The sequence below is a fragment of the Neolamprologus brichardi genome, chromosome 9, assembly GCF_056152115.1.
Source record: "Neolamprologus brichardi isolate AB-2024 chromosome 9, ASM5615211v1, whole genome shotgun sequence".
Classification (NCBI taxonomy): Eukaryota; Metazoa; Chordata; class Actinopteri; order Cichliformes; family Cichlidae; genus Neolamprologus; species Neolamprologus brichardi.
Genome location: NC_142112.1, coordinates 1,412,193 through 1,437,028, shown reverse-complemented (window position 1 = coordinate 1,437,028; position 24,836 = coordinate 1,412,193). Strand labels below are relative to the sequence as shown.

The 24,836-nt window shown below is 46.2% G+C and overlaps 3 protein-coding genes across 5 annotated transcripts; 2 read left to right on the top strand and 1 right to left on the bottom strand.

Moving 5' to 3' along the window:
* The first annotated feature begins 54 nt into the window (after positions 1 to 54).
* plag1 (pleiomorphic adenoma gene 1) lies at positions 55 to 12,083 on the top strand. The gene is made up of 3 exons (XM_006805150.3): positions 55 to 188; positions 4,196 to 4,552; positions 4,745 to 12,083. The coding sequence occupies exons 2-3, from the start codon at positions 4,305 to 4,307 to the stop codon at positions 5,922 to 5,924; spliced, it is 1,428 nt and encodes a 475-aa protein (XP_006805213.2). The 5' UTR covers positions 55 to 188; positions 4,196 to 4,304; the 3' UTR covers positions 5,925 to 12,083.
* A 1,616-nt stretch (positions 12,084 to 13,699) lies between these two features.
* mos (MOS proto-oncogene, serine/threonine kinase) lies at positions 13,700 to 15,384 on the top strand. The gene has a single exon (XM_006805149.3). The coding sequence runs from the start codon at positions 13,741 to 13,743 to the stop codon at positions 14,878 to 14,880; it is 1,140 nt and encodes a 379-aa protein (XP_006805212.2). The 5' UTR covers positions 13,700 to 13,740; the 3' UTR covers positions 14,881 to 15,384.
* Positions 15,385 to 15,781: 397 nt separating this feature from the next.
* steap2 (STEAP family member 2, metalloreductase) lies at positions 15,782 to 23,020 on the bottom strand. Of its 3 annotated transcripts, none has more exons than XM_006805147.3 (6): positions 22,767 to 23,020; positions 22,027 to 22,427; positions 21,643 to 21,809; positions 20,380 to 20,907; positions 17,104 to 17,268; positions 15,782 to 16,738 (listed from the first exon to the last, which is right to left on the bottom strand). In XM_006805147.3, exons 2-6 carry the CDS (start codon positions 22,406 to 22,408, stop codon positions 16,445 to 16,447), a joined length of 1,536 nt encoding a protein of 511 aa, XP_006805210.2. In that variant the 5' UTR covers positions 22,409 to 22,427; positions 22,767 to 23,020; the 3' UTR covers positions 15,782 to 16,444. The 3 variants fall into 3 exon arrangements, with proteins under 3 accessions (XP_006805210.2, XP_006805211.2, XP_006805209.2); XM_006805148.3 differs by having other exon boundaries at positions 22,809 to 23,020; XM_006805146.3 differs by having other exon boundaries at positions 22,027 to 23,020.
* Positions 23,021 to 24,836: the final 1,816 nt, after the last annotated feature.

Here is a 24,836-nt window from a genome sequence, read left to right as displayed (position 1 = left end):
TGGGTGTGACTAACTCCAAGTTCGGTTGCATCGCAGCGCATACACAATGGCTGCTCGAAAGAGGAGAAAGCAAACAATTTTCAGGCCCGCCGCGTCTCGCAAAAAATATGAGAAAAAAATTATTAAAAATTCGGAAAATAGTTGAAAGTGAAGAAAAACTCAACAGAAAGGATGATAAAGCGTCCGGGGTAAGTCTGGTGTAAAATAAGGAAACGGTTACTCAGTTCTTCAATTAAAATATCGGGGTTATTTAAATTATGAGCGGGGTGAGCTGGGGAAAAAGTTAGTGTTAATCAGTACCCAGCTTTGGACCACAGAGAAAACTAAGGCAGGGCACAAGGACTGAGAAATGTCAAATCAGCGGTGTCACTGCTGATATTAGTGTGACGGTGCGTGTTCACGAATATTAAAGATCCCACGAAGCAGTGGTGTGAAGGATACTTGAGCAAAGTTGGACACTTGGTTTATTTTTCTAATATAATAACAATGGCAGTGCCGTGAGCCCCGTCACGAACAGGCGCGCTGACAAATAATGTTCATTTTCCTCCCCGTGGATCTCACTTTAGCGCACGCAGTGTCAACATTCGTGTCGGTTCAAGCATCTCCTCACAAACCGTAGCGGCGACACAGGCGTGCAGCGGCCGCACTGACATTTTGTCCGCGGCCGTGGACTGTATGGCGTTTCCCCTCCGCGCTATTGATCACAGTGTGACACAGAAGCTCGCGTCCAAAAACAAGCGGCTCCGTTTCTTGTCAATAAAGTAGAAAATGGAGGGAGAACTAACGCGGCGGCGCCGAGCGACCCAGCGTGTCGCGTAGTGTCTCTAAAGTTACTGTGGCTCAGTGTGATTTGTGTGGCAGGTTCACACTTCGTGGGCTGTTAATGAAATGTGTGCCTGTCGCTGTTCCACCGTGCACAGCCGCTCACATGTCAGGCTACGGTGCCGTGAACGTGAAGCTTCCACAGACTTGTTCGGTGCTGTCCAATCAGGAGCCAGTCTGTCTGTACCTGTCTTACATACATTAAAGCCGAAGTCTGCGTGAACGCTTCTCCCACGCTCGCTTTGTAGTTCCGACGTGCTGCTTAAAGAGACTGCAGAGGACACCGCTGTCCAACCCGAGTCATCAGATTAGGAACTGATTAAAGTTTAGAGAAATTATGAGGATTTAAATACGGATATAACCGGATCCTAAAATCAGCCAAGAAGTAACTTTCTGCTTGTTTCTGTACAAAGTTTAAAGCGGTTTATTGTTTCTGATGAGACTGAAACGATTTCATTTGTTTTTCATTTACAGATGAACAGTTCTGTGTTGGAATGAGACACATTTGGTCTGTTTCCTTTTGCTTCTAAGAATAAAGATTATTCTAAGAGTATAAATTCATTCAGACCTTCAGAGATTAAAGCAAAGAGCTGCTTAAAGAATAATAATAATAATACATTTTATTTAAAAGCACCTTTCAGAACACTCAGGCACTCTGTACACAGAAGAATCTCTCCACACTTTCACTAAAACATGAATAAAAGCTTAAAAGTTTTACCAAACAGGAACAAGTAGTGACCATGGTAATAATTAATCATGTTGCTAAAGAATAGTGATACTAAGTAGATACATTTGTAACTTCTCTAAAATAAACAGTTATACATAAAAATGTCCTTTTTTCCCTTTTTTGATGTTTTCTTATGGTTTTTGTTTTTTTTATAAACATTAAAAGTTCTTCTGCTAATTCTTAATTATTACAAAATAACCGAGCATTTTCTGTGTAGTTATTTGGAATCATTTAGTGAATATTTTCAGCTCATAAGTTAAACAAAATGCTAAATGTGTTTACAGTAATTATAGAGGTACAAGGAGTGATGCAGTGTCTTTATTTATCAATGTTTTTATTGTCAAGGTTTTATTGTGCTGCGTGAACTACTTTGCAGATCAGGCAAAATTTAATTTGACATAAAATAATTGTATTTTTTCTTTGGTCAAAAATGGATGAAAATGCAAGATATGATCTGTTTGTGTGCACTGAACAACTCTTCTCTGTGTTTGAAAACTAATTTAGAATAGAATTTGAATAGAATGTACAACTAATAGTTTTAATAGTTTGAAATACACAGTTAAACATTTCACACTAAGGAGATTTTATTTCTTTTTTGTAGATTCCAGCAGGTTGGTTAACTGGGGAAGTGATGGTGTGTGAGATTGTGTAGTTAGAAAGAGAAGGGCTGTCGGTGTTAGCTGCTGATCCTGAAGGATTCAGTGCACCTCACAGCATCAGCAGGAGCTTCATGTTCAGGGCTTAGCTGCTGGAGCCTGCACACAGAAATAAGACCTTTCTCTGTTTAAAGAAAATAAACTAAAATAACCACATCTTTGTTTTATGTTACATCCTTTTAAATGTACACATGCATGTGTGTCACGTTATTAGTGTTATTAGATCGATCCATATATATTCCTGTAAGGTTGGATAAGACCATGTGCCCTGTTTGTTACATCACCTGTGATTAAATCGAAATCTTGGCCCATTTTTGTCTAACGTAGGATTTCAGCTGCTGCTCGCTGTTGATATGTTTTTAAATACCTGGACTGCAGGTAGACAAGTCTGACAGACGGTCCAGTTGGATTATCTTGGTATAACAAACAAAGCTGTCCCTGAAAAAGACGTGTATGAAAGTTCCTCTTGCCATGTCACTAATTCCCCTTCACATCATGACTGCTAAACTCTGCACTCGTTAAAAAGACCAATGGTCTGACTCCTCTTTAGCCCGTAGGACACAAAAGAATTAAAAATTCAGATGAGTCAAACCACGAGACAGTTTTCCACTTTGCCAGGCTTCAGGTCCACTGGTTGTTTTTTCCACATAAAACAATTATTAGATCCAATTATAGTTAAATTATTGATCCCAGCTCAGCCATCTGGTGCCACTGTGGCCAATGAAAGGGCTGCCCACTGGGTGGTTCTTTGCTAAAATATTTAAATAAAGGATTTTGTGCTCAGAGGTTTCTGTGCACTTAGACATGATTGTACAGCACACGTCTTTGATGGCTTTAACAAGCAAGAACTGAGTGCACAAGTTTGAATTTGTTTTGGATTTGCATCGACAGAACCCATCAGGCCCAGAACTTGATGCTAGTGATGAAGTGACAGGTCGTGTCCCTTTGCCAGCATAAAGCACTCGACTGACCAGTACTGTCCAAAGAGCTCGGTCACCATCTAAGGAGAAGAATTACACGTGTTGGGAAGGTCTCTTGGATCTAAACAGCTGCATGTTCCTAAATCTTCACCATTCTAACGATATTATATCAGTGCGAATTATTCTGTATGTCACCACTTTGCCCAAGTTTGGAAGAAGACCCAAACTATCACTTTAAGATGAGAGGAAGTTGGTTGGGAAGTTCAGGAACAACACAGGAACCACCAAGGCTCAAATCTTGGATCTCCATGGCAACAAAAAGAAGCTTGTGCTCCAAAATCACCGTCTTCAGCCCGAGCTGAAATTTCCAGTTCCCCATATGGACAAGCAAAATGGGGTATTTGGCCGCAACGATGACGTATGTTTGGAGAAGTAAGGCTTTCAAACCCAAGAGCACTGAGCTCATACGATGGAATAATAAAGACAGATTTTCAGCTTCACCTCAAACCAGCAGCTTGGAGACGATTGGCTCATCAGAATTTCTAAATAGCTAAAGTGGGCCAACATTCAGCTTCTGGAATGGCTTTCCTAACATCTACCTCAACCTTAGTGAAAATATTTGCAGTAAGGTTTGGACACGGAAACCAGTTATTTTAAATGAACCAATTATCACGAGTAGTCCATTGTATACATTTGAGACGCGCAAATCCAAAAGAAATTCAATTTGCATCCATGTTTTCAGTTCAGAAGGGGCTACCAATCTAACCTGGTCATGGTTTCTGATTTGGGGGACAGGAAGAGGGTCCAATTATCCAGCTGAGGCTTACTGGGGCCTGGAGTCTATTCCAGCTGCCATAGGCTGAGAGCTGGGTGCATCTTTCCCCAGTATTTTGCAGGATGAGTGTAATGTGCTTATTAGTCACCAGTTTGACATCATTTGCAGGAGTTATCCCGTTTCTATGTTGATGTATTTTCACTGCAGGTCTTTATTGGAGCTCCTGCCGTGTTACAGCCTTGTCCTACACTGAAGCTCTGACGATATTTCTGCCCTCTCTCTCCCTCTCTCACAGACCCCTGTGTCCAGGCAGTGCTGAACACATAAAACTGGACAGAATAATCACATCAGCACTAGTCCGGCGCCGTGCATCGGTCCATGTAGCTGGTCAGCCTTAGGGTGCCATGGCCACGGGAACCCAGGGCCACCGTGACCAAGTCCTGGACAAAGCCAAGCTTGCAGTACCTCTGGGGAGGCGCAAGAGAGCAGAAGGCAAGCTGAAGAAGAATTTCCCTTGTCAGGAGTGTCAGAAGGCTTTCAACAGTCTGGAGAAGTTGAAGGTGCACTCATACTCTCACACAGGAGAAAGACCCTACCGCTGCTCCCACCCTGAATGCACCAAGGCTTTCGTCTCCAAATACAAGCTGCTACGGTACAGACAAGCAGCAGTACATAACAGGCTGCAACATGTTGCTTTCTCTTTGCACTTTTGGTAACGTAATGTTGTGTAGTGGTCAGATTGATGTGTTGAATTCTAGTTTGTTGTGTTTATGTGTAAAGCATGCCTACTTTAAACATGATTGCAACAATTGTGAGTGCTCATAGAATGTGTCTGTGTTCCAAGGCATATGGCAACTCACTCGCCAGAAAAAAACCACAAGTGTTCATACTGTGAGAAAATGTTCCACCGTAAGGATCACTTAAAGAATCACCTACATACTCACGATCCACACAAGGAGGCGTTCACTTGTCAAGAGTGTGGCAAGAGCTACAACACGAAGCTGGGTTTCAAACGCCACCTTGCCCTCCACGCTGCCAACAGTGGAGACCTCACCTGCCAAGTGTGCCTGCAGCCATTCCCCAGCACTGGGGTTCTTCTGGAACACCTCAAAACACATGCTGGCAAGTCCTCCGGTGGGACCAAGGAGAAAAAACATCGTTGCGAGCATTGCGAGCGGCGGTTTTACACCCGTAAAGACGTGCGACGGCACATGGTGGTGCACACCGGACGCAAAGACTTCCTCTGTCAGTACTGCGCCCAGCGTTTTGGAAGGAAGGACCATCTGACGCGTCACATGAAAAAGAGCCACGCTCGGGAACTGCTGAGGGTTAAAACTGAGCCAGGCGATTCGCTGGAGCCCGTCGTCTACGACTTGGCGTCTGGGAGCGTGAAGGGGGAGCTCCCGGGAATGCTGACGCCAAGACTGCACCAGCTGAACGTGTACCCAGGCCCCGTCCTCGACACCGAGCCCTTCTCCAGTCCCACGCATCCCTTTTCTTTAAAGTACCCACTGGGCTCCAACTTTACCTCATACGCCGTGTCCTCACAGGAGCGGGAGCAGAATCTTAAGGGAGACCTGGAGACCTACCTGATGGAGCTGCAGAGCAGTATGCCATCCTCTGCCTCTCAAGCCCAAGAAGCCCAACTCTCCTCCTCCAAACTTGAGTTGGTCCCTGAAGTGGGTGTGCTGGAGGAAGCCAATGAGGAGATGTCCAAAATGTCCACATCAGTAGCAGCACCTGCAGGCGACTCTTTGGCCTTATCTTCCTCTCTAATGGATTTTTCACAGCTTTTCAACTTCCTGCCGCTCAATGGGCCTCCATACAATCAGGTAGGGGGCAGTGGGGGGCAGGGTGTCGCTTTTCTACCCAATGAAGAGCAAGCATCTCTAGTTCAGCTGCCCTCTCAGGCTGCCACGGGCTCAGAGGCTGCTGAGAGTCCCCTTCAGGGGCTCTCCTCCTCCTTCATATCCAACCTGAGCACTCCAACCACACTGCCCCGCTTCCACCAAGCTTTCCAGTGACCCCAGTACAGCCGGCACATGCCACTCACAAACACTGACACACATGTAGAGCTGCATATTAAACGCCATACAAGATGCAAGTGACCCACGGCTGAAGAAATTGGCACATCTGTCCGTTTATGATACCTGACAGGAGACAGCACAGAGCCAGGTCAGCTTCCTAACGATGAGGGTTTGTTTTGGGCCAAATGTAAGTTATTCTCTGTTAGAGTCTTTTTTTTGTTGCCTTGGGCAGTTTAAAGAAGAAATGAATAAAATCCTGATCTGTCCTTGATTACAGAGACATGCATGCTGGTTACCATATGAAGCAGCCAGACTCACAAAGAAACAAACCATTCTCTCTGTATCTCATCAATAAGCTTAATGCAAACATTAAAGGGCTGCTTTGCATAACAACATGAGCTGACACTGAGATGATTTGACAGGATAAGTGTTACGACTCAGACACTTGATTGACTTTGTTACACGTGCGTTTAGTTCTTCATACAGCACTTTGGATTTCTGGTCTTCAAAGATCGTTATATGTGATAAGATTTAAGAGCATCCGTAGTTTTGAGGGTTTCTGTTTAGGAGCCAAAGTATAACAGGAGGAGCCATGATGGTTCGTTTATTTCTAATTAAAGTAGAAATGAACTTTTCTTTTTCGACTGTACTCGAGTGAGCAGCCAGGTGCTTTACTGTGTCACACATTTGCACTGTCAGTAGTAAGACCATGTGCTCAGCGCGTGGGCTTGCCCAGTTTCAGCCACAGGCAGTATAAAACATGGACTCCAGGTCTGAAACCTGCAGCCAGCGCAGAAGTGCCTTAAACCTGCATCTTAAATGACCAACAGATGGTGAGAGTTGTGTTTGCAGTAACGTCCTCTGAGCTCTCGATCTGTGCTCAAAAACTCAGCTTTGTGTTCGGTGAACTTCTGTTTCTATGATCTGGCATCGCTGTGTGGTGTTCGTCCTGACAGGTGCCATAGAAATGAACTGTAACTGTGTTCTGGGAGCGCGTTCTCACTCCCGAGGCGCAACATGCCGACGTTTTGTCACGTCCGGCGGCGTTCCTGAGGAACGCAAAAGGAGACCTTCAGCGTTCTTATGGTACGCGGCGGGTTATGGCCGAAATCCAGTGCAATGACGCTCCCGCGGTAATAGACGTTCCAGCCCTGTATTCCAGCCCTAAACCTAACCGTATCTCTAGCCCTAACCATAACCTTTTTCCTGAGCTTAACCAGGACTGTAATGATGTTAAATAGCGTGTTTCTAAGCTATTTGAAGAAAAAGAGCGAACATGTGTAGATTGAGTCCATATGGTTCTCATATTTCCTAATTTTTCCGAGGTCGTCATTTAGGAACGTGGTGGGTAGCCGAAAACGTAATATGTTGACGATTTGTCACCTAGCGTAAAATGTTACGCTTTGGGAGTGAGAACGTGTTGGTTCTGGTCCTGTAGACGTGGAGAACATGAATCTCTGTCACGTGACGTCTGTAAAGACTTCCTGCTGGGTTTTATATGCTCAGTTACTCATTTCAGGTTGCATTGAATTAAAAATAACAGTATTGTGTTTAAAAGGATGATCTGTGATATGCTCATTGGCTAAAGACGTGTGATTCACAAGTTGTTAGCCAATGAACGCGCGGCTTCACTGTCAGACCTGCCCCTCCGTCACATCGTGTCCACCTTTTATACTGTCTGTAGTTTCAGCTGTTCCTGAGCTCACTATTGGACGGTGGGCAGCATGTCCAGTCTTACTGGAGCACAGTTTGCTCAGAGCTCAGACAGGAAGTCGACAGAACAGTAAAAACATGTTGTTGATGGATCCTTTAAAGTTGTGGTTCATTCACACTATTGTACACAAAGTCACTGAGGAGCAGTATTACAGTTGTCCATCAAAGTTTCCATTTAACTTCATCATGTAGTGTTGCTACAGTTCACAGCAGCACCTCCTTCTTCTTTAAAGCAAACGTTTGTGCCTCTGGCTGCTGAAAGCACATCCATCAGTTACTTTGTGTCGTAAGTGTTATCAGCTGTTCTCCTGACACCAAGATCATCAGTCAGTCACTCATCACGTCACTGCTACTCTGTAGGCACATCTAGAATAACTGGGAAACCTCATAACCTGCTCAGTGTTTAGAAGTCGGCCTTTGGACTTACCAGAGTTTCTGCATTGGTTACCTGTAACCTGTGGTCTGATCACAGCTTCCATACTGATCCAGTAACACCAGAAAGTGAGTTTTGGATGAGTTATCAGAAAATGACCAACAGTGGCACAGTCCCATCCACGTGTCGCCCGCCCTCTCTGTCAGGGTCTGTGCTGCTGAGTACGTGAGGGTTGGGGTCAAAAATAGATCATTGAGTGGTAGAAAAACTGTTTCATAATCGGTCATAGTGACAGTGGTACCCCAGTGGAGCTTCCTGGATGCTGTCCCTTCAGCTGCTACTGTATAAACTTCCTGTTGTCTTTTGCGCAGACTAACCTGACTCTAGGCTGTGAGGTTTAAGTGACCCATGTTTCCTCAGGGTCTGGTATCTGAGACCTGAGGAGGCAAAACGAAACCATGATGATATGTCATCAAGTATTTTCAGCTGCTTCCTTCTTTCAGGGGCCACGGCAGATGGACCCACGTTTCATTTGGCACCCACCGCCTCATACAACCTTTCCATTTATCTGGGACGGCCACTGTGCAAGGTTTGACCACCAGAGACTGGGTTTCTCCCAGTCAAACCAGTTTCATATGTAGGTGAACATGTTAACCCCTACAACATGACTGATTGATGATTCTGACATACAGAGAGATCAGACCACATGTTGAGTATCCAACACAGAAATGCTGGGAGTGTCAAATGTTACCATCGATGAACCATCAAACTTCTGTTTTCCCTTTGACTGACGTTCATCCTCATATCCTACGAATAATAAGGTCCAGTCATTTAAAGTGTTAACAAAGCAAACAGGCTGATGTGATCTCTGAACAAAGAGCTAAACACGCTGCTGATACAACACAACTGTGACATGAAGGCTTTTTGGTTTTTACTGGTTACTTTGTCACATCCTGTCGTTCCATTTTTAAAAAGGCTGTAAAAGTGTGACTTGAAGGGAACGTTTCACAGTGTTGTGACCCAGCATCCCCTGAACAACCTTTAAAACAGCTACAGCTGACACATAGATCAGTTTGATGGTCAGACATTAGTCTCTGCTGACTGCATCTATGAAGATCTGAGCACTAAAACAACACAGCTGTGTTTACTATGACTGTGTGAAAATAACTGAAATACTGTTTATAAGGAAACATTTTACTGCAGTGCTTATTTGGTCTTTACAGATGAAACCAGTTCTTTGACAGTTAGTCCTGAAACCTGCCTCTGAGGTGAGAATGTGTACAGCATGTTAGACTGAAACAGTTCTGCTCCCGTATGACCGTTCAAGGATTCACAGCTCTGGTCCTTGACGTCACAGATGTCACATCCACACAGTGCTTTTCATTTAGAAACCTCAAATCCTGGACAAAGAAAGTCAAATTGGTAGATGTTAACACACTGAGTGTTTTTGGATCTTTAATTTTAAAGATTTTGGATTGTTTTTTATTGAAATGTGGTTTCTTTAAATTCTTTCGGGCTGATGTGGCTGATGCTCGGTCAGAAGCAGCAGTGAGTGGCAGCTCTGCCTCAGGTGCCTGAATCGGCTCGTTCTCGTGACAGGGTTCAGAACAGCATCAGATCTCAGCTGAACAACAAGTGTTCATATAAATCAGACACAGCTGATGCATCGTGGTCCGTGTTAGCTGTTGCTTCTCTTGACCTTTGGAGTGAAAGATGCTTAAAGATCTTGACAAATGGATAAGAGCTCACCTTGTGCCAGCTTGTAGTCACACATTGAAGCATCACGGTGTAGGACTGTAACAGTAACTCTGTGACAGCATGAACTCGTGCTGCTGGCAGACTTCAGTGGCCGGGCGTAAACATCTGTAATTCTTGATTTCCTTCAGGAATCATTCATGTCTGACTGAAACTGTAGATCTGCAGACATACAGGCTCATCTTCATTTCCTGGACGTGAAGTCCCAAAGACGATGGTCTCGGTTGGATTTCTGAGTTTTGGCCTTTGTACATAACTGAGTATGGAGTTGATTCACGAACATATTTTCTCTCCATCTGCATGAATGCATTGATGGTGTGGAACATAGCTGGCAGTGCGCTCCATGTTTGTGTCCAGTATGAGGGAAGCACCGTACAGCCATGGCGTACTGGTTCCAGTTAGAGTGGTGATGTGTAGACAGAGAAACACTGTGGGGTTGGGGTACGTCACCACTCGTCACTTTGACAGAGTTTCTCTGAGGTGTTTTCATGTGAATGAAGATTTCTTCTTCATGGACATGTTTCTGATTAATGGGGGAGTGTGTGTTTGAATAAAGCCTGTGTATTTGTGCCCTTGACTAAATTGACATATCCAAACCTCGTAGCTCGTATGTTACTCTGTCACCACAGTCTGGTGGATGGGCCACAGCAAACTGACAGATGGGGAAGTGTTCCCGCCCCACACAGAATCTCCTAAACAAGCGTCCAGTCTTGTTGAAACTGCTGTTTCCAAGGTAACGATGGTTCATGCTCATCACTGTGGAGAAGGTATAAATGTGTTGTTTCATATTTCTTGTAGCTGGATATGAGTTGTTTTTCATTTTGGTCTTTTTTAAACTCTGGTATCTGCAGTTACAGTACAGAGTGACGAGTCTGCTTCATGTTTGTTGCTTTCACCACGAGCGTCAGCCACACCTGCCCTGAAGGTGAATAGATCAGATTTAGTGCGATAGCGTCACGTTCTTGTGTGGTTCGACTCCGTGTAGCTGTGTCCATGCCCTGCAGGGGGCTGACAGCCACAAACAAATCTTATTTCATCCAGTGAACCTGTTTGGACACCTGATCCCCTTTGGAGAGCTGCTGGGCTGCACACTCTACAGAAAATGTGAATTTCACAGAAACTGAGTCGTCACTTCCCTCCCACCACATAGGTTTCCACACACACGTGTGGTGACTCGCCTGAGGCCTGTATAACCCAATAGTGTTATAATTTACCTCACTTTTCTTCTTTGAGCTCCAAAACTCTGCGAATAATGACAGAAAGTCTCCTTTGTGAGTGAGCAGAGACGAACACCAATGGAAACCATATTTTTGTAGGTCGTGTGAAACGTGGAATTCTGAATGTTCCCAGCCTTTATGGAAGTTTGCTCTTTGGATCTTGTGAATGTTTGTGGTTTCACAAGAGATGTTAGCAAGCCGCTATTTTTTTATTAGCACTTTTTGTAAATGGGATGCGTTTATTTCCTGCAGCATCGAGTCTTTTATTACAAATGTATAGATTCTATATTTAGCTCTGTTAGAGAACAATAACATGTAAATACAATATAAATGTTTTATTTTTGCAGGTACAATTTTTGACAGTGTTTTTCCTATAAAGTGTCATTTTTGCTTTACTTGCACAATTGCTCTGTGTCTCTCATTGAGGCCTCTTGCTTCACAGCTTTGTTTAATTGGTCTCGTTTGACCGTTTGTACGCTGCTTTACGTCAGAGTGTAGTGAAGCTGAAACGAAGCTACTTAATACTATCACTGTGTCGCAGAGTGTTTAGATGTTCCAAAAATAAGACGTGTCCAGTAACTCCATGAGTGTGTCCTCTTCTGTCATTTTTACACCTCGGTGTGGTCCGTTACTTGATCTCCTCGTGGTCTCTGTCTGAAAGCTGCAGCTACACCTGTGATGTAAAACTCTTCTGGACTGGACAGAGAAGCAATAACAGTGGATCGAAGCTGATTACAAGTATTTTAGTGTGTGTGTGTGTGTGTGTGTGTGTGTGTGTGCGTGCACGTGCTGAGGCAGGAGCTGCTCTTCAATGAGAGGCACAGACCAATTCAAACTTCTTTATAAGCTTCAATGGTACCAGTGAACTTTATTGAATGTTATGAAAAAACACTGCAATATATTTTGGTATTGGATCAAGCTGCTAACATCTTCTAAAGCTCCTTAAGGTGCTACAGACCTCCTTACTCTCTCTGTATCGTTTGTACAAAGTATCCCGTGTAGCTGAACAGTTGGCATGTGTGTGCCTTGTTGTACTTTATAGCTTCATATATTTTCTTGTACTGTGACTTTTGTAGTCTTTGCCTTTAATATAGCCCCTCCCCCCCACCCCCCGCGCGCTCACCTGCGTGTGAGCGTCCACAGACTGAGTTGTGTTGGGAGGTTACGCTGATGCTGGGAAGCTGATAGCAGTGAGCTGCATCCAGCCACGTTTAAAAACAGCATCCTGTGACGACGATCGACTCGTTGCAAATTCTTAATGTTCTTCATATTTTACTTTTTTTTTAACTTTGACATTTATCTTACAAACTACTGTTGTATTTTTATAGGCAAAGTATCACCTAAACACACAAATACATATACAGCTCACACTTGTCTGTGTGTGTTTATAGGTTGTGTAAAGTAAATGTTAACGCTGCAGCTTTGACATCATCCAAAGAAGCAGATTATTTATTGCCTGGCAGAATAACCTGATTTCATTCACATATGTTGCTGCTATAATAGAAGAGCTGCAGTTGACAACTCCAATGTTTTATTCAATGTAATAAAAGAAATCAAACAGAGAAGAATCCAGCTCGTCTGTTTTCACCCTGTCACTCTGAGAACTGTGTTACTGTAACACAGTAACACACAGTAACACACAGTAACAGTGTTACTGTGTGTTACTGTAACACAGTAACACACAGTAACACACAGTAACAGTGTTACTGTGTGTTACAGTAACACAGTAACACACAGTAACACACAGTAACAGTGTTACTGTGTGTTACTGTAACACAGTAACACACAGTAACACACAGTAACAGTGTTACTGTGTGTTACTGTAACACAGTAACACACAGTAACACACAGTAACAGTGTTACTGTGTGTTACAGTAACACAGTAACACAGTAACACACAGTAACACACGGTAACACAGTAACACACAATAACTGTGTTACTGTGTGTTACAGTGTTACTGTGTGTTACTGTGTTACTGTGTTACTGTAACACACAGTAACACTGTTACTGTGTGTTACTGTAACACACAGTAACACTGTTACTGTGTGTTACTGACACACAGACTGCAGGTGTCCCCAGCCTTACAAACAGGTCTTAATCAGCGGTTGTTGATCAGTGATCATGAGAATTTGCATAATCATGATGAACTGACCTCCCAGCCCATTGTTCCTTCAGTGCTGCTGGTTTCAGTCATTATGCAAATGTCCTGTTTATAAGATTGAGACCTGCAGCTGAGACTGAAGACGTCACCTGATGATGACGTCTTCAGCATCCAGATGAACAGAATGAACTTTTGGTGCGTTACGCTTCCTTACAACATGAAAAATCTCTCTGACCTATGAAAGTGAAACCTTGTACACTGAAGCTCCCATCAGACTGGTTCCAGTAGCTTGCATTAAAACACAGTAATGTACAGTTCCGTGTTTCCCTTTGTTACCAGTGAGCAGGCTGTTAAAGTGAGCATCTGTTTTTGCGTGCTGGAAACGTCAGAGAGAGTGAAACAGACAGGCTGTGAGCTCCTCGGTGGAGCACCCTCCCCCAGCCTCACACTCAGTCCACCCTGACCGTTCAGGGAGAGCTCCCCATGCGCAGCTTTAAACACTGCGCACACGTTAGCAGCTCTCACGGCTCGCCGGGACGTGTATATGACCGTAGATGTTATTGTGCTCACTATCCCAGATGTTGTTCACACAGAGCCGTCCTGTTACCCGCCTCTGCTCTGTTGTACAGAGTAAACTGAGTTGAACCATCGGCATGAACTCAGTGACCCCAAACAGAAGCATTACATCCTCCAGAACAGTAGGCGGCAGTGCGGAGCGCGTAAAAGCCTCAGCTGAGCGCAGAGTAGCTGTTCGGCTTGCAGACCAGTATGGTGCACAGCGCGCCATGCCGTCTCCCATCCCGCTGACCCGCCTGCTGCCCAAAGACTTCTGCCCCTCTCTGGACACGGGGCCCTGCAGCAGCCCGCTGACCAAGCACGGCTCCACCTTACAAGTGCCCGCTCAGCGGCTCCATGGCAGAGTCGCCACTCGGCTTTGGTCCTCGGTTATCCACTGGAAGCAGCTGCGCTCCGTGCAGCCCGTGGGCTCGGGAGGCTTCGGCTCGGTCTACCAGGCGGAGTACTTCGGAGAGACCGTGGCGGTGAAGAAGGTCAACAGGTCCACCAAGAACAAGCTGGCGTCCCAGCAGAGCTTCTGGGCCGAGCTGAACGCGGCGCACCTGCGCCACGCCAACATAGTGCGCGTAATAGCCGCCACCACCTGCGTCCCGCCACAGCGTGGAGATGAAGGCAGCATCGGGGTAATTCTGATGGAGTTCGTGGGCAGAAGGAACCTCCAGCAGGTCATTTACGGCGGCACGGAGCCGCTGGGACGGGACAGGTGCGTCAGGTACTCCTCGGACATCGTTCACGGCCTGAGGTTTCTCCACTCCCACGGCGTCGTGCATCTGGACATTAAACCAGCTAACGTGCTGCTGACCAGCGAGGACGTGTGCAAAATCGCAGATTTCGGCTGTTCTCTCAAACTGGACCCCGGCTGTGAGGTCAGCGCCGCGAGCCACCAGCCACTCGTGGGTGGCACGTACACGCACAGAGCCCCAGAGCTGCTCCGAGGCGAGAGGGTGACTCCTAAAGCGGACATCTTTTCTTTCGGCATCACTCTGTGGCAGCTTCTCACCAGAGAGCCGCCCTACACCGGCGACAGGGAGCACGTCATCTACGCGGTGGTGGCTCACAATCTGCGGCCTCCTGTCCACGACCACCGGGCGTTCCGGTCGGAGCCGGGGCGGCTGTGTCGGGCTCTGCTGAGCCGCTGCTGGAACGGGACGCCCCCCTGCAGACCCAGCGCCCAGGAGCTGCTGTCGTCCCTGGAGCAGCTGCAGCCACAGACCTGATTTGATCTCCGAAGCTGCGCACGGGTGTGGACAGCTGTGCGTTTGAATATGTTCAGCTTCAGGAAACGAGCACTGTGCGCTCGGCCAGGTCAAAGCTGAGGGAACCACGGAAGTGCCTTTGAGACGCACATGAAACGCTGCGTCTGTGACTACATCATGTTTTTACTGTGCAATAATAATAAGTGTGCAGAGTCCTCCGGTTGTAGCATTAAGCTGGTTTATTCTCCTTTCAGCTGTTTGTGTGTCAGCTCGTCCTGTGGGACCAGGACGCTGTTTCCTCCCAGACGTCCTGATGCATCTGTTTCCAAATGTTTCTTAAATGTGTTGTGAATCGTCGTGTGTGAAACGTGATATTTGGGTGTGATGGTTTCATTAAAAGTCTTTTTTATGCCACGTTTGTCTGCTGTTCACATCATTAGAGGGCAGCAGCTGGTCGGAGGCTCGGCCTCCACAGACTCCACCAAACTGTGGCCGCTGCTGCGTCTCATGGGAGGACACTTAGTGTTCAAGTAGTGCAAAACAGTGTTTGTTTACAGTTCAAATATTGTGTAGCAACACTAAACACATGGTCCTCTGTGACACGTGGCAGCACTGCTGCCGTCACTGTGTTCGTATTTAACCAAAAACTGCATCAGATTTGTTCACGTCAGCGTACGGAGGGGGGGCTGAGGTGGGCCGGAGCCCTGGACTGAACGGCCAATCACAGGTTTCTTTTCTCCTTATTTACCAATCCACCCCCGCCCCCCCCACACACAAACGTGCAGTGTGTGAGGAGGTTACCCACTGTCAGAGTTGTCGTCTTAATGTTTTCAGAGGTTTTTGTTGAGCCTCGTAATGATTTGCAGCTGTGCGCAGAAACAACAAGATTCTAATGAAAATGACCAAACTCAGACTTGTTCATGATAAAGTTTATTTGTACTCTGACGTTGTCATCGAGCTCGGGTCTGCCGTTCCTGTCCTCCATCACCACCCGGCGTCTAATCCAGCTGCTGTAGATCTCTTAAAGCTCACAAACTGAATAAATATACAGAGAAGAATGATTCCTGAATCCTGCCTGCATTTGGACAGCAGAGGGCGCTGCTGCTCATTTAACAGCAGATTAGACACCAGCTGTTCATTCACTGTAAAAATACAACTAAATACTACAAACTAACACTCAGTGTGAAGCTGTGTCACATGAGCGTCACAGGAACACGTTTCACAGACACACAAATGTTACACACTTCTACCACATCTGTAAGGAAAACATGTGTTAATGACGGCCTCAGATCGCACTGCAGAGACACACACAGGTAAACGCAGGTGTGCAGCGTTACAGTGAGGAGACTGCAGCTGTCCTCCAACATGGAGCTGGACCTGTACAAACTGCAGTTTCAGTTAAAGCAGCGACTCAAAGCAGGGACGTGATGATCTGATGAAACACACAATAATACGAAGCAGCATCGTTGAACAATATAAATAAGCGGATACAGCAACAGGTCCACAGCATGAAGCTGTCCTCACACACAGTCCCTCAGTGAGAATCACTACAGTGGCTCCTCACCTGTAGCTACAAACAGACAGATCACATGATGGTGACCCTCTCAGGGGAAACGTGGGCCGCCGAGCCCACCGGCTCCATGCGCTTGCCCCTCATCTCACTGCTGTCCTGACCCCTGCGGATCTGGTGGAGCTTGCGGGCAACACAGGGGAGCAGGATCAGCAGCTTCCCGACGACGACGCACACCGGGAGCGCCAGGGCCACGACGAAGCTGGGGGGCAGGTAGAAGCGGTAGGCCTCCTCCTCAAAGGCGCGTTTCCAGCCAAACAGCAGCCCGTGGAAGGTGGCGATGAGCAGGGCGATGTACCCCAGAGTAGACTGCAGCAAAGACAGGAACACTGTCAGACACAGGCTTTGGATCAGATAACAGCACAACAGTGACTCACATTAGACACGCCCCTAACATCGAGACTACAGCAGAACATGTTTACACGTATGTAGTCTGTCATGTGACTGTCTAAGAGAGCGCCGAGCGTCTCGGTCACAGGACGTTTCCCCAAGTGTTCACAGCAGGAGAGCTGGGAGTGACGGCACAACCTCAGAGTTCACAGCAGCTAAGCTGGTTTCAGGTACACTCGTCACAAGCCGCCATTACACACTACTGATCATGCATATAGACTAGACTGGACTCAGAATACTCTCTGAGGCACGTGACACGACGGGCTGGTGGACTCTGTGGGTACCTGTATGAAGCCGAATTCCCTCCAGTTGAGCGTGCTGTGGACAGACGGGATGGAGGTGACAGCCAGCAGAGACAGCAGCCCCAGACTCATGATGCCAAAGGAAACATACATCTCCACCCTCCACACCTCTTCCTCGTTCCACGTGCTTTCCATGTTCGAGTGGACCTGCCGTCACATGAGAACACGAGCCCGTCACAGTGATTACAGTTCATCAGGAGGAAGCCCTACCGCTGCAGCCAATCAGATTACAACGTTTCTGTTTACTCCACGAGCCTCCCATCGCTCCTCATGTGTCTAACACAGATGTTAGACAATGCTGACGTGAACACGTCTCTACTGTGACACAAACAGAAGTTAAAATCAGGCTGGCTGTAGCTCAGGAGCAGGAAGGTTGGTGGTTCAATCCCCGTCTGCCTAATATCCTTGGGCAAGATGCTACCCCCTATGATGCCTCCATGGGAGTGTGAATGTTAGACAGGACGCACGTAGAAGAAGTGTGAATGTTGGACAGGAAGCACGTAGAAGAAGTGTGAATGTTAGACAGGAAGCACGTAGAAGAAGTGTGAATGTTAAACAGGAAGCACGTAGACGAAGTGTGAATGTTAGACAGGACGCACGTAGACGAAGTGTGAATGTTAGACAGGAAGCAGGTAGGAGAAGTGTGAATGTTAGACAGGAAGCAGGTAGGAGAAGTGTGAATGTTAGACAGGAAGCAGGTAGAAGAAGTGTGAATGTTAGACAGGAAGCACGCAGACGAAGTGTGAATGTTAGACAGGAAGCAGGTTGGAGAAGTGTGAATGTTAGACAGGATGCACGTAGAAGAAGTGTGAATGTTAGACAGGAAGCACGTAGAAGAAGTGTGAATGTTAGACAGGAAGCAGGTAGAAGAAGTGTGAATGTTAGACAGGAAGCACGCAGACGAAGTGTGAATGTTAGACAGGAAGCAGGTTGGAGAAGTGTGAATGTTAGACAGGATGCACGTAGAAGAAGTGTGAATGTTAGACAGGACGCACGTAGAAGAAGTGTGAATGTTAGACAGGAAGCACGTAGAAGAAGTGTGAATGTTAGGCAGGAAGCACGCAGAAGAAGTGTGAATGTTAGACAGGAAGCACGTAGAAGAAGTGTGAATGTTAGACAGGAAGCACGCAGAAGAAGCTTGTGTGAATGTTAGACAGGAAGCACATAGAAGAAGTGTGAATGTTAGACAGGACGCACGTAGAAGAAGCTTGTGTGAATGCTGGCTGTAGCTCAGGATGACAGTTCTGCTGACCTGTAACATTTCTGGATATTTGAAGGGAAAACCTTTGGTGTTCCAGTTCTCTTGCTAATATGTAACGATTAAAATCAAAGTGATCATTAGAAACAGCACTGAGCTGGACTCATAACGCTGATTGTAAAGATGTGCAAACATATGGGCTCAAAATGTGGTCATAAATATTTTGTACTTGTAAATCGGTTTTGTACTTGTAAATCAGGATTTGTATGTGTAAAAAAAATTTGTGTGTGTAAAAAAGATTTGTATGTGTAAAAAAAATTTGTGTGTGTGTAAAAAAGATTTGTATGTGTATAAAAAAATTGTGTGTGCGTAAAAAAGATTTGTATGTGTAAAAAAAATTTGTGTGTGCGTAAAAAAGATTTGTATGTGTAAAAAAGATTTGTGTGTGTGTAAAAAAGATTTGTGTGTGCGTAAAAAAAGATTTGTATGTGTAAAAAAGATTTGTGCGTGTGTAAAAAAGATTTGTGTGTGCGTAAAAAAAGATTTGTATGTGTAAAAAAAATTTGTGTGTGTGTAAAAAAGATTTGTATGTGTAAAAAAGATTTGTATGTGTAAAAAAGATTTGTGCGTGTGTAAAAAAGATTTGTGTGTGCGTAAAAAAAGATTTGTATGTGTAAAAAAGATTTGTGCGTGTGTAAAAAAGATTTGTGTGTGCGTAAAAAAAGATTTGTATGTGTAAAAAAAATTTGTGTGTGTGTAAAAAAGATTTGTATGTGTAAAAAAGATTTGTGCGTGAGTAAAAAAGATTTGTGTGTGGACTTAGCCAAAAAAAACGCTGCAAGTTACAAGTACGAATTTTGACCCTATTTTTCTTCCTTTCATCTGATTGGTCAATGTCATGTCAATCACAAATGTAACAATCCAATCAGAAAGCAGATGGGTTTGGCTGTCGGAGGGGCGCTTTTTTTGAACTGCAGGTCTTTGAAGGGAATAAATGCCCTTTTACATGCCAACCCAGCGTTTTCCTTCATCACCACGAAGGAAAACAGTCTGTGGTCGTCCGAGTTTGGTGATTTTTGTGTCACAGGTCTACGTGTTTAATACAGGGACTTCCACAGCCTTTTCAACAGCGCTGCGGACCGCGGGGTGGGGGCGGGCAGTGTTTTGGAAATGACAGTCTTCATTACAAAGCTTTCTTCGTTATGAATTAGCATACGTGTTTTTATTGAACATTTGAAGAACTAGCAAAAAAAACAAACTCTTGTAGAGGACATAAAGTCAGAGATAGAAAAGACAAGGAGCAGGTGCATCTAGTGCAGGTAGAGCTGCTGTAAAAACCCACAGAGCTCAGCAGCCAGCAACAAATTCTGGATCCTTTGCTTTTAGTTAGCAGTTAGCATTAGCAGCACATCCTGCCTCAGATGTGAAAGGACTTTTATGCTGCGCACTGTGACTCACAGCAATGGTCCCGGGTCAGCCCTGACTTTGTGTTAAACTAATCCTAAAGTAATAATGGTGTTTCTAACCACTGATATAGCACAACTTTATCCTTTCAACAGCTGCTGAAAGTTAGGGGACCTAGCTGCTATCGGATATTTATATAGAGATCCTCCAGCTTCAACCTGTATCACCCTTCAAGGACCTGCAGTTCAAAAAAGCGCCCCTCCGACAGCCAAACCCATCTGTTCTCTGATTGGATTGTTACATTTGTGATTGACATGACATTGACCAATCAGATGAAAGGAAGAAAAATAGGGTCAAAATTCGTACTTGTAACTTGCAGCGTTTTTTTTTGGCTAAGTCCACACACAAATCTTTTTTACTCACGCACAAATCTTTTTTACACATACAAATCTTTTTTACGCACACACAAATTTTTTTTACACATACAAATCTTTTTTACACACACACAAATCTTTTTTACACACACAAATCTTTTTTACACACACACAAACTTTTTTTACACATACAAATCCTGATTTGTAAGTACAAAACCGATTTACAAGTACAAAATATTTATGACCATATTTTGAGCCCATACAAACAGCTGTTTCACTGACCTGTTGGTAAGCAGTGTTGAGCAGCAGGTATCTCTCAGACCTTCTCAGAGGCAGGCACACACTGTAGAGCACATGAACAGCAGCCAGGAAAAACCCGAGGAGGCCCAGCTGTTTGCGGCTCTGCAGCCAGTTTTCCAGCCAGTGGGGGAAATGCTTGTACTTGGTGCCGTAGTAGAGCTGGTGGGCAGCTGCTAACTGTCCTGCAAGGTACACCAGGGCCAAGAGAGTGATGGCGACGGCAGGTAGTGTCCGGTTCACTATCTCTATGGGGATCTTGTAAAAGTCACTCTGCTTGTATTTCATATATGGGTGGATTATATCTCGAATAAACGAGTAAGAAAAAAAGAAGATGGAGAGGGCCACGGCAGCAAGAACAGGGCCCTTCCAGCCAGGGAATAACTGGATAGGCATGTTCTCAATATCACGGGAAGAAGACAGGGTGCCCATGTCCACCGGCTGGAAGTTGAGCTGCCGGGCTAACTCCATGATCTGCTGCCTGGCCTCCACTGAGTCGCTGCAGATGAACACCTGCTGGAGAAACATGAGGGCGGGTTAGAGACGACGGGCCGGTTCAGAGGCGTTGGCGTCCTCCTGTTTGGACCTTTATGAGTCCATCTCAGCAGCATCAGTAAGACTGAAGAGCGAGACACTGAGATACCTGTTACAGACCTCTCTGCACCCATGCTTCTTATTCATCTCTGGATATCTCCCCCAGCATGTCTTTGTCCCCCTGAGCCTGCTTCTGCTGGAGGTTTCTTCCTGTTAAAGGGAGTTTTTCCTTCCCACTGTCACCAAAGTGCTGCTCACAGGGGGTCACATGATTGTTGGGTTTTTCTCTGTATGTATTATTGTAGGGTCGACCTCACATTATGTTGTTGTGGTCTGCTGCTGTATAAATAAAGTTGAATTGAAGCCGTTCTGTGTGCTTTAAGGTCATTGAGAACGCTGCCACCTAAAGGAAGCACGTACTCGTATTTCTTCACTGACTCAGTGTCATCAACAGCTTTAAACTCTCTGCCTCACATACAAAGTATCACAAAGTCAGATTCATGTGCACGTGGCTGATCTCTCAGTTGAGGCTGTGGTATTTTAAGGTAAAGACCCTACAATACTACAGACAAACCCCTGGGGGGCGAGCCTTTTAGCAACAGTCCAAACTTTGTTTTTTAAACAGGAGGAGAGCTCCAGCAGAGCTCGGGGACACGACAGCACAAAGACACGCTGTAGACATGGACATCAACACGTGTGGCCGGGTTACTGCACCTGTGTGCTGGCATCCTTAGGGTAGCTCTGCTGCATGGCCCAGGCGGAGATGACGTTGAAGCCTTTGACCACGATAGAGTCTGGCAGCAGTGACGCCAGATACTCAGCGTTGGACTCTGGATACTGGTTTGCTCGCTTATTGTTACTCACATCCACCAGGATCTTCTCTGCAGAACAAACACAAGCACAGCAGTCGGGTCACCAACACTGATGACCCAGACGTCTGACCTGGGGACACTGCCCCTGCGTTTCCTCCAGTCTCACAGACACGGCTCAAATCAAAACCTTTGGAAGGTCAGTAGTTCGACCTGCATGCAGACGTGTGCTGGGATGAGAAAATCCACCACTGTGTCCAGTGTGTGTGTGATGGTGTGTGTGACATACCTTCCAGTAGGTGTTTGAGGTCCCACACAACAGAATAGTGCTCACGGCGGATTGCCAGGAATACAACGTTAGCCTTCCCCACAGCATCTTCATGGTGCGTTACATCCACCACATGTGGAAATGAGTGGGCTGCCAGTTTGGGATGGCGGCTGCCCACCACCACATGGAAGCCGCAGCGCAGCAGGCGAATGGTCAGGCACTTGGAGAAGTCACCTGATCCCAGAATGGCCACAGTGGGCTGAGCAGACACGCACCAGCTTCCTGGATCTGCAGCTCCGTTCTTCAGGCCTTTGGACAGCAGGGGGGCCTGGACGTGGTGGGAGGAGGAGGCTGTGAGGAACAGGGGCTTCCTGCTGCCGCTCATCAGAGACATGGAGTCCATCCTTACTGCGTCTGTGGGCCTGCAGGAGACAGACGCACGGTGTCTATGAGAACACAGAGGATCCTCAGGTTTCACGCATTAACACACTTTGTTCCACATTTCTGAGAGCTACAGCAAACACGTCCACGCTGCGTGCGTGTGTGAGCGCGCGCTGGGACAGGAGGCCTCCACTAGCTACCCCAGTGACCGCGCGTGGAGCCCCCCACACCACATCCGCTCTCCTCGCGACCTTGTGACTGCAGACAGTGGTTTCGCGAAGGACGCGGTCGCGCGTGTGCTCGTGCACCTGCACCAGATCCTCTACCGAGACACCGCGAGCTGCCCGTTTACCCACTCACGCGCACACGTATGATGTTACCGTGTGTCTCACGCGGGGATGCTGTCGCAGCTGCTAGCTCACCCTCCCGGTCCTCAGCCTCTGCGGCGTGACGTCATCACACTCGCTCGCGCCATCGTTCACTCAAACGGAAGTTATTTCCAGGCGATATTATCTGCAGACAACACTGAAGCTCTCTGTACATCACCCACGACGCCTCCCACAGCTCCACTCCGTCTCCTGTTTCACCGTGAAACAGGAAACACGTCACTGTTGCCTGCTCAGTACAATGTGACGTCATGTACGTGAGGGCAGAGCTTTTGTTTACACTCGGGCTTCACGCTCGCGCTTGTGTCGCCTCTGTCTGGTGACATCAGCTCAGTGTGCGCATGTGCTGATGCTCAACCAGGTGAGGACGACGGTGTTCACCTGCACGTGTTTGTGCATCTACACACATGCATGTTCTACACACTCTCTATCACTCTATGATTAAAGTGCACCTGTGTCTCCAACCAGCTGTGACAGATGTGACCGGATGAAAACGGTCATCAGACACAGGCGTTGGTCAAGCACAACACTAACCAGGTGACCATGGTAGCCAGAGGACGCCCAGCGCTGCCCACGATTAGTTCAGTCCAATCAGAGCAGCAGAGCTGATCTGGACTACAGCACTGACTCACATTTATTCCTGATTACCTTAGAAACCAAACATTTACTAAAAAAGGGTGATGACATCACAGTGATGTCACAACTCTGTTTCATTTGGCCAGTGTGAAAGAAGCCTCGTTGTCATCTGGGACATTTTTAGTCTTTGGTTTGCATATATCAGCATGGTGATCACATGCACAGGTACGTGTGGTTACTGTGTAGCACTCACCTGTTAGCCTCTTTTACAATCCTCTTACCTGCACAGCACAGGTATCGTCAGCTGTCAGTGACGTCAACCTGAACAAAGATATCAGAACCAGGAGAATCATTGTTTGCATTTTCACTTCCTGTCTCACTCCAGGCCGCACACACTTTGAGCTATATGGTCGTAAAAGCCCCACAAACACCATCAGTGTAGCCGCCGTCTCTGCACATATACTTAGTATGAAATGTGAACAGGATGTGGGCGATAGTCAGAACACACGCCTGAAGGCTGACGACGTATTCTGCAAGTGAATGTCCTGCAAAATGTGACAGAAGTAAAACTGTGTACAACATACAGTAAGTCATTATCTATGAGGGCGTCCAGCCCATGTAATGGATATGTTCATGTTCTAACAGCTGCTGACTTTACTTCAACTCAGTAACTGATTGTTTCAGCTCTACTTGTTTACAACGTTGGTTGGTTCAACTTGATGTTGTAAACATTGTGGAGAGCTGCAGCAGCTAGCACTGCCTCACAGCACCACCGTCCTGGGCTTGACTGTGGTCTGTGGTGCTGCTCTCGGTGCCCTGGCTTCACTGGGACTGTGAACTGGCTTCACTGGGACTGTGAACTGGCTTCACTGGGACTGTGAACTGGCTTCAGTGTGGATGACTGTGCTGTGTGTTAGAAACCTGGTGTTAGGGAGGCTCGCTTTGTTGTTGACTTCAATGTTAAAATAAGTTGTTTATGAGCAGAGAGCAGTGACGGACTCACAAACTCATGTGTAGCTTGATTTAAACACGATGACAGCAGCAGTGCTGCCTCGTGTCACACAGAGACGACCCATGTGTTTATAAAGAAGTTTAGTCTTCTTATAAAATATTTGAAATGAAAACAAACAAACATTCTCAGAAATATCAGTTTTCTTCGTTTTGTTTGCTATGACTTGAACAGTAAAGAGGGCGTTAGCAGCGCCCACAGCTGCTTTCAGGTCCACAGCTGCTTTCAGGTCCACAGCTGCTTTCAGGCCCACAGCTGCTTTCAGGTCCACAGCTGCTTTCAGGTCCACAGCTGCTTTCAGGTCCACAGCTGCTTTCAGGCCCACAGCTGCTTTCAGGTCCACAGCTGCTTTCAGGTCCACAGCTGCTTTCAGGTCCACAGCCCTGAGATCCACCAGATCACTGAAGATTCAACCTTCTTCATTTGGCACACTCACAGTTATACGAGCATGCAGTGAAATGTGTCCTGACACGCTCCTC

Excerpts from the sequence above, each read along its gene's own strand:
- steap2 (XM_006805146.3), bottom strand. The coding sequence starts at position 22,408 with ATGGACTCCATGTCTCTGATGAGCGGCAGCAGGAAGCCCCTGTTCCTC. Across the intron at positions 21,810-22,026 it reads CCTCAAACACCTACTGGAAG|AGAAGATCCTGGTGGATGTG; the intron begins GTATGTCACACA and ends TTTGTTCTGCAG. Across the intron at positions 20,908-21,642 it reads CTAAGGATGCCAGCACACAG|GTGTTCATCTGCAGCGACTC; the intron begins GTGCAGTAACCC and ends TTTCTCCAGCAG.
- plag1 (XM_006805150.3), top strand. The coding sequence starts at position 4,305 with ATGGCCACGGGAACCCAGGGCCACCGTGACCAAGTCCTGGACAAAGCC. Across the intron at positions 4,553-4,744 it reads TCCAAATACAAGCTGCTACG|GCATATGGCAACTCACTCGC; the intron begins GTACAGACAAGC and ends CTGTGTTCCAAG.
- mos (XM_006805149.3), top strand. The coding sequence starts at position 13,741 with ATGAACTCAGTGACCCCAAACAGAAGCATTACATCCTCCAGAACAGTA.